At 48.6% G+C, this 13,709-nt stretch overlaps 1 protein-coding gene across 1 annotated transcript in view; it reads left to right on the top strand.

Moving 5' to 3' along the window:
• Positions 1-12,379, top strand: part of LOC143834211 (uncharacterized) — a 56,323-nt gene extending 43,944 nt beyond the window's left edge. Inside the window, 3 exon segments of the mRNA XM_077330828.1 lie at positions 6,547-6,654; positions 7,823-9,629; positions 9,631-12,379. Coding sequence (XP_077186943.1) covers positions 6,547-6,654; positions 7,823-9,629; positions 9,631-9,931 — 2,216 coding nt within the window. The 3' untranslated portion in view covers positions 9,932-12,379.
• The last annotated feature ends 1,330 nt before the right edge of the window (positions 12,380-13,709 follow it).

The following is a 13,709-nucleotide window of genomic DNA, read 5'->3' as shown; positions in this document are numbered from 1 at the left end:
AGGGACCCAGTATTTGCAATAAGATGCCGGACTTGAACCCAGACCTTAGGCTTACTCCAGATAGGCTCCTCTATTCTCTTGAAAGGCACCTGCCCATGTCAAGTTGCCCGCCACAGCAGAGGCTGCCTGGAGGCGCAGGAAGGATCCCAAAGGAAGGAGAGCCCGAATACCCTGGGGGGGGGGGGATGCTCCTTCCCCAAACATCTGCCCCTTGGCTTCTGCTGCAGGGAACTACAACTCCCAAAATGCCGCGCAAACGCAGGGGCGGAGCTGAGCCTGCGTGTCTTGGGGGGGGGATCCAGAGAGGCGGGGACGGGCGGGGGAGATCCGCCGCCCTTTGTGCCCGGGAGGAGCGTCCCGGAGCCCCTTTTCCCCGGCCGGCCGGAGGGAGGGAGGGAGGACTCGCCTCTTGGAAGGGGGCGCAGCCGAGGTGGGTGCAGGCGAGGGGGGAGGAAGGGGTGGGGGGAGATCAGGGTGCTGCCTGGACGGGGAGGGGGGAGGGGGGAGGGGGCAGGGGGCGGCGGCTCCAGGAGGGGGGAGGCTGCTCGCCCACCCGATTGCAGGAGGGGGAACTTTCCACTGATGGGGGTTCAGGCGCTTATTGTTAGAGAAGATCCGAGGCTGCCGCCTCTCCTAACCACGACAGCAGGGGTGGACAAACTGGGGCTCTGCAGATGGCCATGGATTACAGTTCCCATGTGCCGCTGGCCGGGGCTCATAGGAACTGTAGTCCATGGACATGTGGAGACCCTCAGTTTGCCCCCCCCCCCCGCCCCGTAAGCACAAAGTCCTAAAATCCTTGAGCTGGACCTTTGCACGGGTGGTAAATCTTGTCACTTCCTTTCCGTGGCTTTTTCAGACCCAGGGTTTTTTTTCTTGAAATTTGGCAGCTGCAAAGCGTTGATAGATTTAAAAATGCAGGTAATGCTCCGATGCTCCCTTTTCCATGCCACACACATTTGCAGCTGCAGAAGCCCTGAGAAGCAAGCACGGAGTGTAACCCTACAGTTCTCCCCAATGAAAACCCAGAACGCCACACCACATAGTTCTGCTCTCCTCCATATAGTCCTGACAATGACAGCCTTGTGAGGTAGGCCAGCCTGAGGGAGTGGCAGGCCCAGAATCACCGGCTGGGCTTATCAGCTCAAGTGGGGCAGATTTTACGGCATTATGGGAGGGAGGGCCGAGACTGAATACTTGCTGTGTTACACAGACCCATTTTTGGCATAAAGACGCGTTAGTTTGATTCCCTGCTTTTCACTGCCCAAAAGAGTCTCAAAGCAGGTTACATTCACCTTTCCTTCCTCTCCCCCATGAGTTGCTGAGGCCGAGAGCTCTGACAGGATTGCTCTGTGAAAACAGAACTAACAGGACTGTGACTGGCCCAAGGTCACCCAGCTGGCTGGATGTGGAGGAATGGAGAATCGAACCCAGCTCGCCAGATTGGAAGCCCCTGCTCTTAACAGCTGGCTCTCTGTCACCTCTCCTAACCACCACTCCAGGGGTGGCCAAGCTCTGGCTCTGCAGATGTCCATGGACCTCAGTTCCTATGAGCCCCTGCGCTGGTCTACTGTGCAGACCCATTTTTTTGTATTAAGAACTAGAGTTGGTTTTTATCCCCTGCTTTTAACTGCCCCAAAGAGTCTTAAAGCAGCTTACATTCACCTTCCCTTCCTCTCCCCTATGAGTTGGTGAGCCTGAGAGCTTTGACAGGATTGCTGTGTGAGAACAGAACTAACAGGACTGTGACTGGCCCAAGGTCACCCAGCTGGCTGGATGTGGAGGAATGGGGAATCGAACCCAGCTCGCCAGATTGGAATCCCCTGCTCTTAACACACTTCTGGCTCTCGGAGGGAGCACAGTTGGAATGTTATTACAGGTAAGGGAACAGTCGGTCTTTTTCTGCTCCTACTGAATCCCAGGCAAGTGGGAAGCCAACTGGACTGAATTGAAGCCCAGCTAGGCACGCTCCCCTCGATCCGTAGGGCTTGAGGCATCTTTCCAAGATGGCAACCTCCTCATTTTCCCAGAGTATATATGGCTTCTGGGTTGTTCTTTGGAGTCTGAAAAGACACATTGAGTGTTTTTTAGATTGACTTTTCTGTTTTTCCTTCCTGTGTCTCGCCTGAGGATTCTGTTTTCTTGTGTGAATCCTCAGGGGCCGTCAGAAAAGATGACGTGGGGAAATCCTCCCTCAGGGCCCCCCGTGTCCTTCGAGGAGGTGGCCGTGTTCTTCACGCGGGAGGAATGGGCTCTGCTGGATCCGGCCCAATCAGCTCTCTACTGGGAAGTCATGCGGGAGAATTATGAGACGGCAGCCTCCCTGGGTACGGATCTTGGCCTTTTTATCATGAATCTGTATCCGAGCATACTGAGACATTACACAGTGTTTGCCTGAGAACACCTTCCTGGAGGAAGCCCCTTTGAGTAGGTATCTGAGGAGACCTGGTTAGGATTGCACGGCCTGTAGGGTTTGACAGGTCCAGCAGGTAACTGAGTGGTAGCAGAGGAATGCGTTTATATGGTGTAAAGCCATGTCTTGATAAAGACCTAACTTCCCACCACTCATGAAAAATATTTAGGTTTTATACCCCGCTTTCACTACCTGAAGGAGTCGCAATGCAGCCTTCCTTTCCTCTCCCCCTAAAAGGCACCCTGTGAGGTACATGGGACTGAGAGAGCTCTGAGAGAACCACTCTGCCAGAACAGTACTGTCAGGGCTGTGACTTGCCCAAGGTCACTCAACTGGCTGCATGTGGAGGAAGGGAATCAAGCCCTGCTCACCACATTAAAAGCTCCCGTTCTTAACCACTATGCCAAACTGTCTCTTAATAGTTTTTACCTCAGAGTTCTTCCCTCAAAGTTTGTGCCTTAGAATTTCTCTTCAATACTGTCTGCTAGTTTACCTCAGTGTTTCTCCTGAATAACATCTGCTAACAGCTTCGTAATACTGTTGGCTTTGGGGCTTTGTTTGTTTTGTTTCCATCACGAGGCGTGACTTTGGCCATTTTCAAATATTTTGTACGATCCCCTCCTTCTCAAAGTCTGGGGGAATTCTTGATACCGTAAAAGCTTTTGGAAACTTTACATCCCTTCATGGTGTTTTCTCTTCCTCCGAAAGGCCTTGGGGTTCCTGGACCATTCCTGGATTCGCCGCACCATCCAGGAGAAATGCGCTTCCTCCAGAGCTGTGAGAGGTCGGGAAGGTGTGCAGGTCCCCCCTTGTCCGGTGAGGAGGAGAGAGCAGTACTGGGAAAGGGGAGTCTCTCGTGGGCTTTTCCTCCCTGACTGGACTGGAGGAGGGGGAGAATAATTTGGGGCTCTTTCAGGGAAAGAAAAGGGAAGAATCTCTGCTGTGTCCTTGGGTGAGGTCTGATTCTGAGGCTGAGGAGTGAAGCACCTGGGAGGCCTCAGCTCAAGCTTCCCCCACACACACTGACGGGCCTCAGGCCTTGCTTCAAATGTTCCTGGTGGCCTTCCTCTCTCAGGCTCCTCCAAGCGTCACCTCAAACCTCACCCCTTCCCCCGACATCCTGGAAGGGGGAACTTGGGAGGGACCCCTTCAGGCCCTCCCCTCCCCTCTTCCTCCTCCTGTTTCCCAGGGGAGCCTCTCGTGTGACTGCAGAAGCAAACCTGGTTCTATTGCTCATTGGCCTCCTGATTTTCGGGACTTCCTTGAATGGTCTGAATACTTCAGCTGGATCTGAATGGTTTAGGCAGGAGACTTCCGGGGTGGGTCTACTGGGATGGGATCACCCCAGTGTGAATAATCTGTGTGGATTGCCTATTTGATGCACTTTTCGAAATTGGTACTGATGAGGTCCTGAATGTTTTATGTTACTTAAAAAGTTGGAGTATTGTCCTTAGAGGGCACCCCTGTGACTTTCCCAAATTATGCTTCACTTCTGAGTCTGAAAAGACACGTTTAATGTTGCTTCCCGTCAGTCTGATGTATTCCATACTTACTCCCCTGTGGGATTTTGCTTTCTTGTGGGAACCCTCTTGGATCGTCAGAGAAGGGGAACGGTGGACATCCTCCCTCAGGGCCCCCCGTGTCCTTCGAGGGGGTGGCCGTGTTCTTCACCCCGGAGGAATGGGCCCTGCTGGATCCGGCCCAAAGAGCCCTCTACTGGGGAGTCATGCAGGAGAATTACGAGGCGGTGGCCTCTCTGGGTAAGGATCCTGGCCCGTTTATCGTGAATAAAGAACAGGAGAGAGCATCTGTCACCACTCCAGGCCATCACTGTGGGGAGATCTTTTCATCTGGGCTTTGAGGGATGGAAGCCCTGGTGGGCAGAGGCTAGTTTGCCAGGAGTGTGAATTGCAGGTACCTGTGGAGATAGCAGTTCATCGATGACGTTCCCTTGACTGGGGAACCCAGCGCTTGCCTAAGAACACGTTACAGGAGGAAGCTCCATTGTGCAAACTTGAGTAGGGTTCTGAGGAGACCCAATTAGGATTACACTCCCTGTAGGGCAGGGGTAGTCAAACTGCGGCCCTCCAGATGTCCATGGACTACAATTCCCAGGAGCCCCTGCCAGCATTCGCTGGCAGCGAATGCTGGCAGGGGCTTCTGGGAATTGTAGTCCATGGACATCTGGAGGGCCGCAGTTTGACTACCCCTGCTGTAGGGTTTCCCGGGTCTAGCCCATAACTGGGTTGTAGCAGAGGAATTTTTTTAATTTGATTTATTTATTTATTATATTTATATACCGCCCTCCGCGGGGGCTCAGGGCGGTTTACATAATAACATAAGAACAATACATGGAACAGTCTATAAAACATTTGAATAGCCGTGCAATAATAACTAATTATTGTAAACATATAACATTATAATTGTATAAGCAATAAACAATACAACGTTGCAACATACAAACAGGTCCAGAGTGTATAGGTGGTATTCCGAGGGGAGGGCGGGGAACAGGGGCCCTTTGGTCGCTGTTGGTTATATATATCTGGTCTCAACCAAATGCCTGGCGGAAGAGCTCCTCCTTGCAGGCCCTGCGGAACTGTGTAAGCTCCGTCAGGGCCCTGATCTTCTCCGGGAGCTCGTTCCACCAGGTGGGGGCCAGAACAGAGAATGCTCTGGCCCTGGTTGAGACCAGGCGGACTTCTTCAGGGCCAGGGACCTTTAGCTGGTTGGTAGCAGTGGAGCGCAGGGCTCTTTTGGGGGTGTAGGCAGGGAGGCGATCCCTCAGGTACACTGGGCCCTGATCGCGTATGGCCTCACATGGGCCCTTCCTACTCAGCCACAGGACCTCCGTCTTTGAAGGATTGAGCTTCAGACGACTTTGCTTGAGCCATCTCGTCACTGCTTCCAGGCAGCTGGCTAATGCTTCTGGGGGAGAGTCAGGGCGGCCATCCATCAGGAGGAGGAGCTGGGTGTCATCTGCATATTGATGGCAACCCAGCCCAAACATCCATACCAGTTGTGCGAGAGGGCACATGAAGATGTTGAATAGGATAGGAGAGAGGACCGCTCCCTGTGGGACTCCACAAGTAAGTTGTCGGCGGTCTGATGTTCTTTCTCCTATTGCAACCCTCTGTCCACGATCCCGGAGATTTGTTTATCTGCTGCCAATCTGCCTGAGAGAAAGTTTCCCTTAGGCATGTCCTGTTGAAGACCTAACGTTCTGCAACAACTGGTTGATACTAACATTTACCTCAGGCTGGTCTCAGAATAAGCTCCCTGCTTGTTTCCTATGAATGCTGGTGTTTGCACTTATTTATTTATTCATTTATTCATTCATTTATTTATTCATTTATTCATTTATTCATTTATTCATTTATTTATTTATTTATTTATTTATATATATTTATATACCGCCCTCCCCGGGGGCTCAGGGCGGTTTACATAAGAACAACAACAGTTCATAAAACCATCTATATCACGTGAATAACTTTACAATAATAACCATATAACAATGTAATAGTATAAATAATATAGGCAATACAACAAGGCAACAATACAAACAGGTCCAGAGCATGTTGGTGGACTTCTGAGGGGGGGCAGGGGGGGGAGCAGGGGCCTTCCAGTCGTTGTTGATTGTGTCTGGTCTCAACCAAATGCCTGGCGGAAGAGCTCCTTTGTGCAGGCCCTGCGGAACTGTTTAAGTTCCGTCAGGGCCCTGATCTCCTCCGGGAACTCGTTCTCCCACAGGAAAGTTGGCACCCCTGGAATCAAGCTGCAATCAAAGGTCTTGTAGGCCAATTGGATACACACATATAAGGAAAAAGTTTTTCACAGTCAGAGTAGTTCAGCAGTGGAATAGGCTGCCTAAGGAGGTGGTGAGCGCCCCCTCACTGGAAGTCTTCAAGCAAAGGTTGGATACACACTTTTCTTGGATGCTTTAGGATGCTTAGGGCTAATCCTGCGTTGAGCAGGGGGTTGGACTAGATGGCCTGTATGGCCCCTTCCAACTCTATGATTCTATGATTCTACATTCCCAATGCCCCCAGTCCTAAAAAGGGCAGGTAGATTAACCCCACCATGAACCTCCTTGGAAAGTCAAAATCCCTTCATGGTGTTTTCTGTTCCCCTTGAAGGACTTGGGGTCCCTGGACCATTCCTTGATGCACGGCTCCATCCAAGAGAAATGTGGATCCTCCACACCTGTGAGGAATCAGGAGGGTGTGCAGGTGGCCCCTTCTCAGGTAAGAGGGGGAAGCAATACAGGGAACGTGGAGTATCAGTTCGTTTGGGGCCAGGTCACTTGGAGAAACTGCCTTACCTGTTCCTGCCCAGACCGCCTGCGAAGATGCTCCTTACAAGCTCTGGCTTGCTTTTTGGGGGAGGGGGGAGGGGAGGGGAGGACTGATGCTCACAGGCAAGTTCCAAGGGTGCTAACTTCCCTGTGGGAGAAGCCTCGGGGTTCTCTTAGGACCTAGAGGCCAAACTGTTTATCTTTACCCAAGCTTTTAAATTAAAGTTTTAGTGGCATTTACCTTCCCCATTTTTTGTAGAGGAGAGTTAATATCTATCTTAAGCTGCTACATCTTTTGCTGTTGGATGCGGGGTTATTTTTTATGGGGGAGTGTTTTTGTGAGCTGGGTTTAAAACCTTTTCCGTTTTAGTTATGTTTCATTTTGTAAGCCGTGCTGGGGGGTAAGCGGTAATGACTGGGGAAGGCACTGGCAAACCACCCCGTATTGAGTCTGCCATGAAAACGCTGGAGGGCGTCACCCCAAGGGTCAGACATGACGCGGTGCTTGCACAGGGGATACCTTTACCTTCATGTAGAGGTTCCCTACAAAACCAGCTTAGAAATTTTACAGATAAATAAGTACATGTTGAAAATTAGGGGATTTTTGAAGATGGAAGAATTTTGTACGGAGGCAGAAAAAGGCTGACTTCTCCCTCACTAAACCCAAAGGGAAAAATATCTCCTCAAACTCAGGCCAAAAAGATATGAGGACTGGGATGCCTTGAAAGTACTTGGCCTAAGAGACCTGGACTGCAGAGAACCATAGAGTTGGAAGGGCCCAGGCTGAACTTTCCCTACTCCCACAGCCTTTCCTCAGAGGGCTAATACAATTCAGTTCACCCCCTGACCTTTCAACTTGAGATGCTGGGGATTGAACTCAGGGCTGTGTGCTTGCCTATCAGTGCCCCACCCTGACCCACAGCCGTTCCCAATAGTGCCACTTTGGTCTACGCTTCGGGTCCCCTCTGCCCCACCTCCCTTCCTCTCCCTGTCCCTTTCCCTTTTGCAGAGTTCCACTTCTTACTGGGTAAAGTCCCATTGGCTAATGACAGGCTGAGGAGAGCGGTCTGCCTTTCTACAAGATCTTACTGGTTTTCTTTCTCTCTTCTTTCCACTAGGAGATGTGCCAGAGACTGAGGCACAGGGGCAACCAAGAGGGGTGTCTTCAGAAGGAGATGAGGATCTGAAGGCAGAAACATGGGATCAAAATGAACCTCGGAGGCAGCTGAAAAGAAAACGGGAAAGATGGCAGAAGTGGAGGAAGGGCAGTGCGGCCTGCCGGAAGAGCAAAAGGTTTGACACCCCAGTCCAGAGCAAACTACAAAATGGAAAAGGACAGAAGAATTGCCCAGTTAATGGAAAAGTGTTTATTGGTATCTCCAGTGTCAAGAAAGCCCGGAAGATTCAAGTAGGCAAGAAAATATATGGTTCCCTGGGGCAAGGGAAGAGCTTCAAGCAAAGAGTCCAAGTTCTTTTGCATCAACATAGTCACCATGCGGAGAAGCCATACAAATGCTCAGATTGTAGCAAGAGCTATTTTCACAAATCCAACCTTAATCAACACAAGAGGATTCACACAGGGGAGAAGCCTCATAAGTGCTTGGAATGCGGCAAGAGCTTCTTTTCTCATAACTACCTCAATGTGCATCAGAGGGTTCACACAGGGGAAAAGCCCTATGAATGCTCAGATTGCGGGAAGCAATTCTCTTGCAGGGTCAGCCTCACTTTACATCAAAGGATTCACACAGGGGAGAAGCCCTATGAATGCTCAGATTGTGGGAAGTGCTTCTCTCGCAGGGGCACCTTCACTGTACATCAAAAGATTCACACAGGAGAGAAGCCCTATGAATGCTCACAATGCGGGAAGTGCTTCTCTGGCGGTGCCACCCTCATTAGACACCAAAAGATTCATACAGGGGAGAAGCCTTATGAATGCCCAGAATGCAGGAAGCGCTTCTCTTACAGGGGCAACCTCACTGTACATCAAAGGATTCACACAGGGGAGAAGCCCTATGAATGCTCAGATTGCGGGAAGTGCTTCTCTTGCAGTGGCAGCTTCACTTTACATCAAAGGATTCACACAGGGGAGAAGCCCTATGAATGCTCAGATTGCGGGAAGTGGTTCTCTCGCAGGGGCACCCTCACTGTACATCAAAGGATTCACACAGGAGAGAAGCCCTATGAATGCTCACAATGCGGGAAGTGCTTCTCTGGCGGTGCCACCCTCATTAGTCACCAAAAGATTCATACAGGGGAGAAGCCTTATGAATGCCCAGAATGCAGGAAGCGCTTCTCTTACAGGGGCTACCTCACTTTACATCAAAGGATTCACACAGGGGAGAAGCCCTATGAATGCTCAGATTGCGGGAAGTGCTTCTCTTGCAGTGGCAGCTTCACTGTACATCAAAGGATTCACACAGGGGAGAAGCCCTATGAATGCTCAGATTGCGGGAAGTGCTTCTCTTACAGCAGCAGCCTCACTAAACACCAAAGGATTCATACAGGGGAGAAGCCCTATGAATGCTCAGATTGCGGGAAGTGCTTCTCTTACAGCAGCAGCCTCACTAAACACCAAAGGATTCATACAGGGGAGAAGCCCTATGAATGCTCAGATTGCGGGAAGCGCTTCTCTCGCAGCAGCATCCTCACTAAACACCAAAGGATTCATACAGGGGAGAAGCCCTATGAATGCTCAGATTGCGGGAAGCGCTTCTCTTGCAGCAGTAGCCTCTCTGAACATCACCGGATTCACACAGGGGAGAAACCCTATGAATGCTCAGATTGCGGGAAGCGCTTCTCTTGCAGCAGGAGCCTCACTTTACATCAAAGGATTCACACAGGGGAGAAGCCCTATGAATGCTCAGACTGCAGGAAGCGCTTCTCTCGCAGCAGCAGCCTCACTAAACACCAAAGGATTCACACGGGAGAAGCCCTATGAATGCTCAGAATGCAGGAAGCACTTCCCTTACGGCAGCAGCCTCACTCAACACCAAAAGATTCACACAGGGGGAAGCCCTGAATATGCTTATAGTGCGGGAAGAGCTTCAGTCAGAGCGCAGTCTTGGCGTCACGTCTCCTGCTCCACACAAGTGAGAAACCACATCCATGTTCAGAATCTGGGGAGCACTTCAGATGGAAAAAGAGCCTGGCTTCGCATCAAGGACTCCGCACTGGGGAGAAGCCCTACAAATGCTCCAATTGTCATGAGAGCTTTCCTAATGCAGTGAAGCTTAATAGACATGCAAAGATTCACAAAGGAGAGAAACCATAAAAGGTTCGAAGTGTGGAAACGGTTCACTGCCTGCTGAAAGTTTACTCGATCTTCAAGAGGGGAAAATCAACATCCAAGTGTTCAGACTGTGGAGGAGCCAAAACACATTTAATAAAGCCTTCTTAAAAATCAATACATGCTGAGATTGGTGGCTTAAGATGGCGTTTTAAAAGGATTGCAGTGCAATCTCTGAAGCCTGACAGGGGTCAATTGTGAAAGCAATTGGCAGAAAAGAGGAGGGGTACGCAAACCCCACCTCACCTTTCTACCCAGGAAGTTCTAGGGAATTCTTGGGGCCGTCTCCAATCCTTTAGGGAGTATATCTCCCTGGATTACAGGCTGTCAGCGTTTCGGGTGAAGAGGATGTCTGCCATATTCTGGACTTTTCTTTCTTTTCTTTCTTTCTTCCTTCCTTCAAGAATTTACTTTGACCCTCTACTACGATTTACTGCAAATGAATGCTGGGAACTGAGGGGAGGACATCTGCCAAATTCCAAGATATCAAGACATCAATCAACGCACAGGGACGCAAGTATTTCTCCGTTTCTCTTTTTCCCCCCTTTTTGGCTCTGCCTGAAGCCACCTCGATATGAGGCAGGCTAATTCTCTTCCCTAAGCAGAAGTAGGACTTAAATCAACTCAAACCAATTAGTAATAGCTCTTACTGCATTTGTTTTGGTTTTCGGAGATAAGAGATAAGAGCCGTGGTGGGAGGATCTCGCGAGAATTCTGTTCCAGTACGAGACACTGCTTTACTGACTTCAATACGTCACATGCCAGTGCCAGAAACGTCGGAGATCAAAACAGACTGTTGCTTTTGTTAGGACTCTGTAGGACCTCTACTGGCTATTTGCAAAATTGCCTGAGATTAGCTGACTTGCAAGCCTAAAACATGTCTATGCTAAAAAGAATGGCTCATCTAATAGAGAAACAAACCCAAGATCTGAAAGCATTTACAGAAGGCTTGCTTAAAAATATTTTCAAGGAGATCCAAGACGGCAAGGAAGAAGTCTCTAACAGGAATGATGGATCAATAACAGTGGCTGATGATAGCTCTAAACAAGGTGGAAAACTACCAGCAGAAGAGAAATTTGAAACTATGGAGATGGAAAAGGGGATGTCTGAGCCTTGCAGCCTAGATAAGGACACCCTTCCTAAAAAGACATACAGCCACTCCAAAGCAACTGTACATAAGAACCAATCAAAAGATATATGGATCTGCTGGGAAAGTAATCGATTTAAAGGAGCTTCTCGGGGAAAAAACTGTACTGATATTGGAGCCCAGGAGGTACAACTGCCTCAAGATTCACCGATGCATACTCCGAGGGAAAGACTACAACTGCACTTTCTATGCCAAAGGCCAACTGGACAGAACACAAGTCAACGGGAACAACAAGATGCAGCAAGCCTTGATATGAGACCCCCTTAAGAAGACTGGGGAACAGAAAGGAGAAGCAGTGGCTGAAATTCTTTCTCTCCTTTTTCGTTTCTTCTGTAGCCACACAGGCAATATAATCAGTTAAGAAGTTAATGTGGGGTCTAAGATCTTCTAAGTAAGCTGAATCTGTATTATTAAATCTATCTTGGCAGTGCTTCCCAGCCCAAAATTAAAGCTTAACTAAAAGGAGACACCTAATGGAGTGGGTTTAAGAATAACAGATGAAGACTATATTTTACTGCTCATTGTAAGTCTATACTATCATGTAAGTGTGGGGTCTTAGATGTCCTATGTTAGCTGAATTTGTATTATAAAACGTATCTCCGCAGTGACTCCCAGTCTAAACTTAAAGCATAACTAAAAGGAGGCACCTAATTGAGGAGGTGTAAATGTCACCAACGAAGACTTTATTTTACTATTTTTTGTATTAACAACTTACACTTATATAACTTATACTCATATAACAACCTATATATTTTTCTTCTGTACAACTAAGTAGGCCTCTTTTCTTAAATGTGGTGGAAATGTGGATGGCTCTAAGATTGTGTTAAGTATAAATTGTTTCATAGGTGTTATGGGACACCAAAAATGACCGTTAAAATTGTTAAAAACTATGCAAACAAATGCTGAAAAGATGGCAACAAAGTAGGCTTCTCCTTCTAAATGTGGTGGAAACGTGAAAAAGTTTATAAGCTTTGGGCAAAAATTCATACTATTGTGTAGCTATGTGGGGTCTTATATTTTCAAATGAAGAGAAGAGGCCCTTCAAAAACAATGGGGCCCTTATCTGATTTACCTAAGAAAATAAGTTAAAAGTGGATTGAAACGGGGAATTAAGTGTATTAAATGAAGAGCACAATCTATTTTTTTCTGTATCAATAATGTAGATTACTTGTATTGTACTATCTTTAATCTTGGAAAATAAAACAAAAACTTTGAATTAAAAAAAATACATGCTGAGATTGATGCAAGGCCTTTCTCCCTAATCTTGTGTTACTGTACGTAAGAGGATTCATGCAGAGAAAGTACATCAGTATATGTGTGCCCCCCACCCCCCTTTAGTCAGTGAACTACAGCATAGAAAGGGGGGAGACTTTCAAGGTTAAGAGGGAGGTGACTTGAATTATATTGCTGATGGAAGACACTGCTGGCTGCTTTTAATGTGTCGATGTTTTCATCTTTTGACGTTTCCTGTGTTGCAGACCTTCCCTGGGTGGAAAGGCAACATAGAAGGGTTTTAAATAAATAAAAAATATCAGATCCCCTCTCATTTGTCTCCTCTCCAGGCTAAACAGACCAAGCTCCCCCAACCTTTCCTCATACGTCTTGGTCTCCAAACCCCTCACCATCTTTGTTGCCCTCCTCTGGACACGTTCCGTTTATTTTAATATAATATTTATATATAATATATAATAATATAAATAAGTATTTATATTAAGAAAGCTGAAGCTGAGTTTAATACATAGTTACATGTAAATTTCTCCGCGTTAACTTCACAACAATAAAAGAAAACACAAGAGAGAGAGGCAAAGAGAAGGAAGAATGACAGTTAAACTGTCGACCCACAGAGGGGAGGGGCTGATTCCGGAGCAGAGCTCTCCCACCCCCTCCCTCCTGGACTCTTAGAGGCTCCAATCAGGCCCCAGAGATTTCCCTACAGTGCCAACCTCCAGGTGGGGCCTGTCGGTCCCTACCCCACTGAGATTTCTTCCCAGCCTATGCCCCCCAATCTCCAGGAATTTTCTGGAATTGGCATCCCTGTCTGCAGCCTTCCACCTTCCCGGTGGAAGACTGCTCTGGAAATGCAACAATGTATTTATTTATTTATTTTTATGTTTATATTTTAACTTCTATACTGTTGCTCTCAAACACTCATGGTGGTTTACAATCTTCTTCTTTCTTCTATATAATAAAAAGCTAAGGCCTAGGTGGGTGGAGAATGGGTGGGGCCAGTCCAAATATCAGACTGCCCCTCCCAGACATGGGGCCAATAGGGAGGTAACACAGCCCACCCCCCAGCCTGGCCCAGGGGAATCTGGCGACATCACTGCCAGTCTGCCCATGATCATTGCAGGGATAGGTCGATAGAGCTGCCAAAAGGGGTGACAACGGAGGCTTGGACAGGCCACGCCATCCCTTTTCGCCTCAGGGCTGACCTAACTCTCACTTCCAACAACTTCCCTCACTTTGCCCCAGACCCCTGACAGAGCTGGCAGGTGGTAGATGAGTGCGCTCCTCCCCCCTCCCATCAGGCCTGCTGTGAAGGAGTCTCTGACAGCCCCTAGCTGAGGGGGGG

This window comes from Paroedura picta, chromosome 3 (genome assembly GCF_049243985.1).
Source record: "Paroedura picta isolate Pp20150507F chromosome 3, Ppicta_v3.0, whole genome shotgun sequence".
Taxonomy (NCBI): Eukaryota; Metazoa; Chordata; class Lepidosauria; order Squamata; family Gekkonidae; genus Paroedura; species Paroedura picta.
This window is presented reverse-complemented; position numbering and strand designations above follow the sequence as displayed.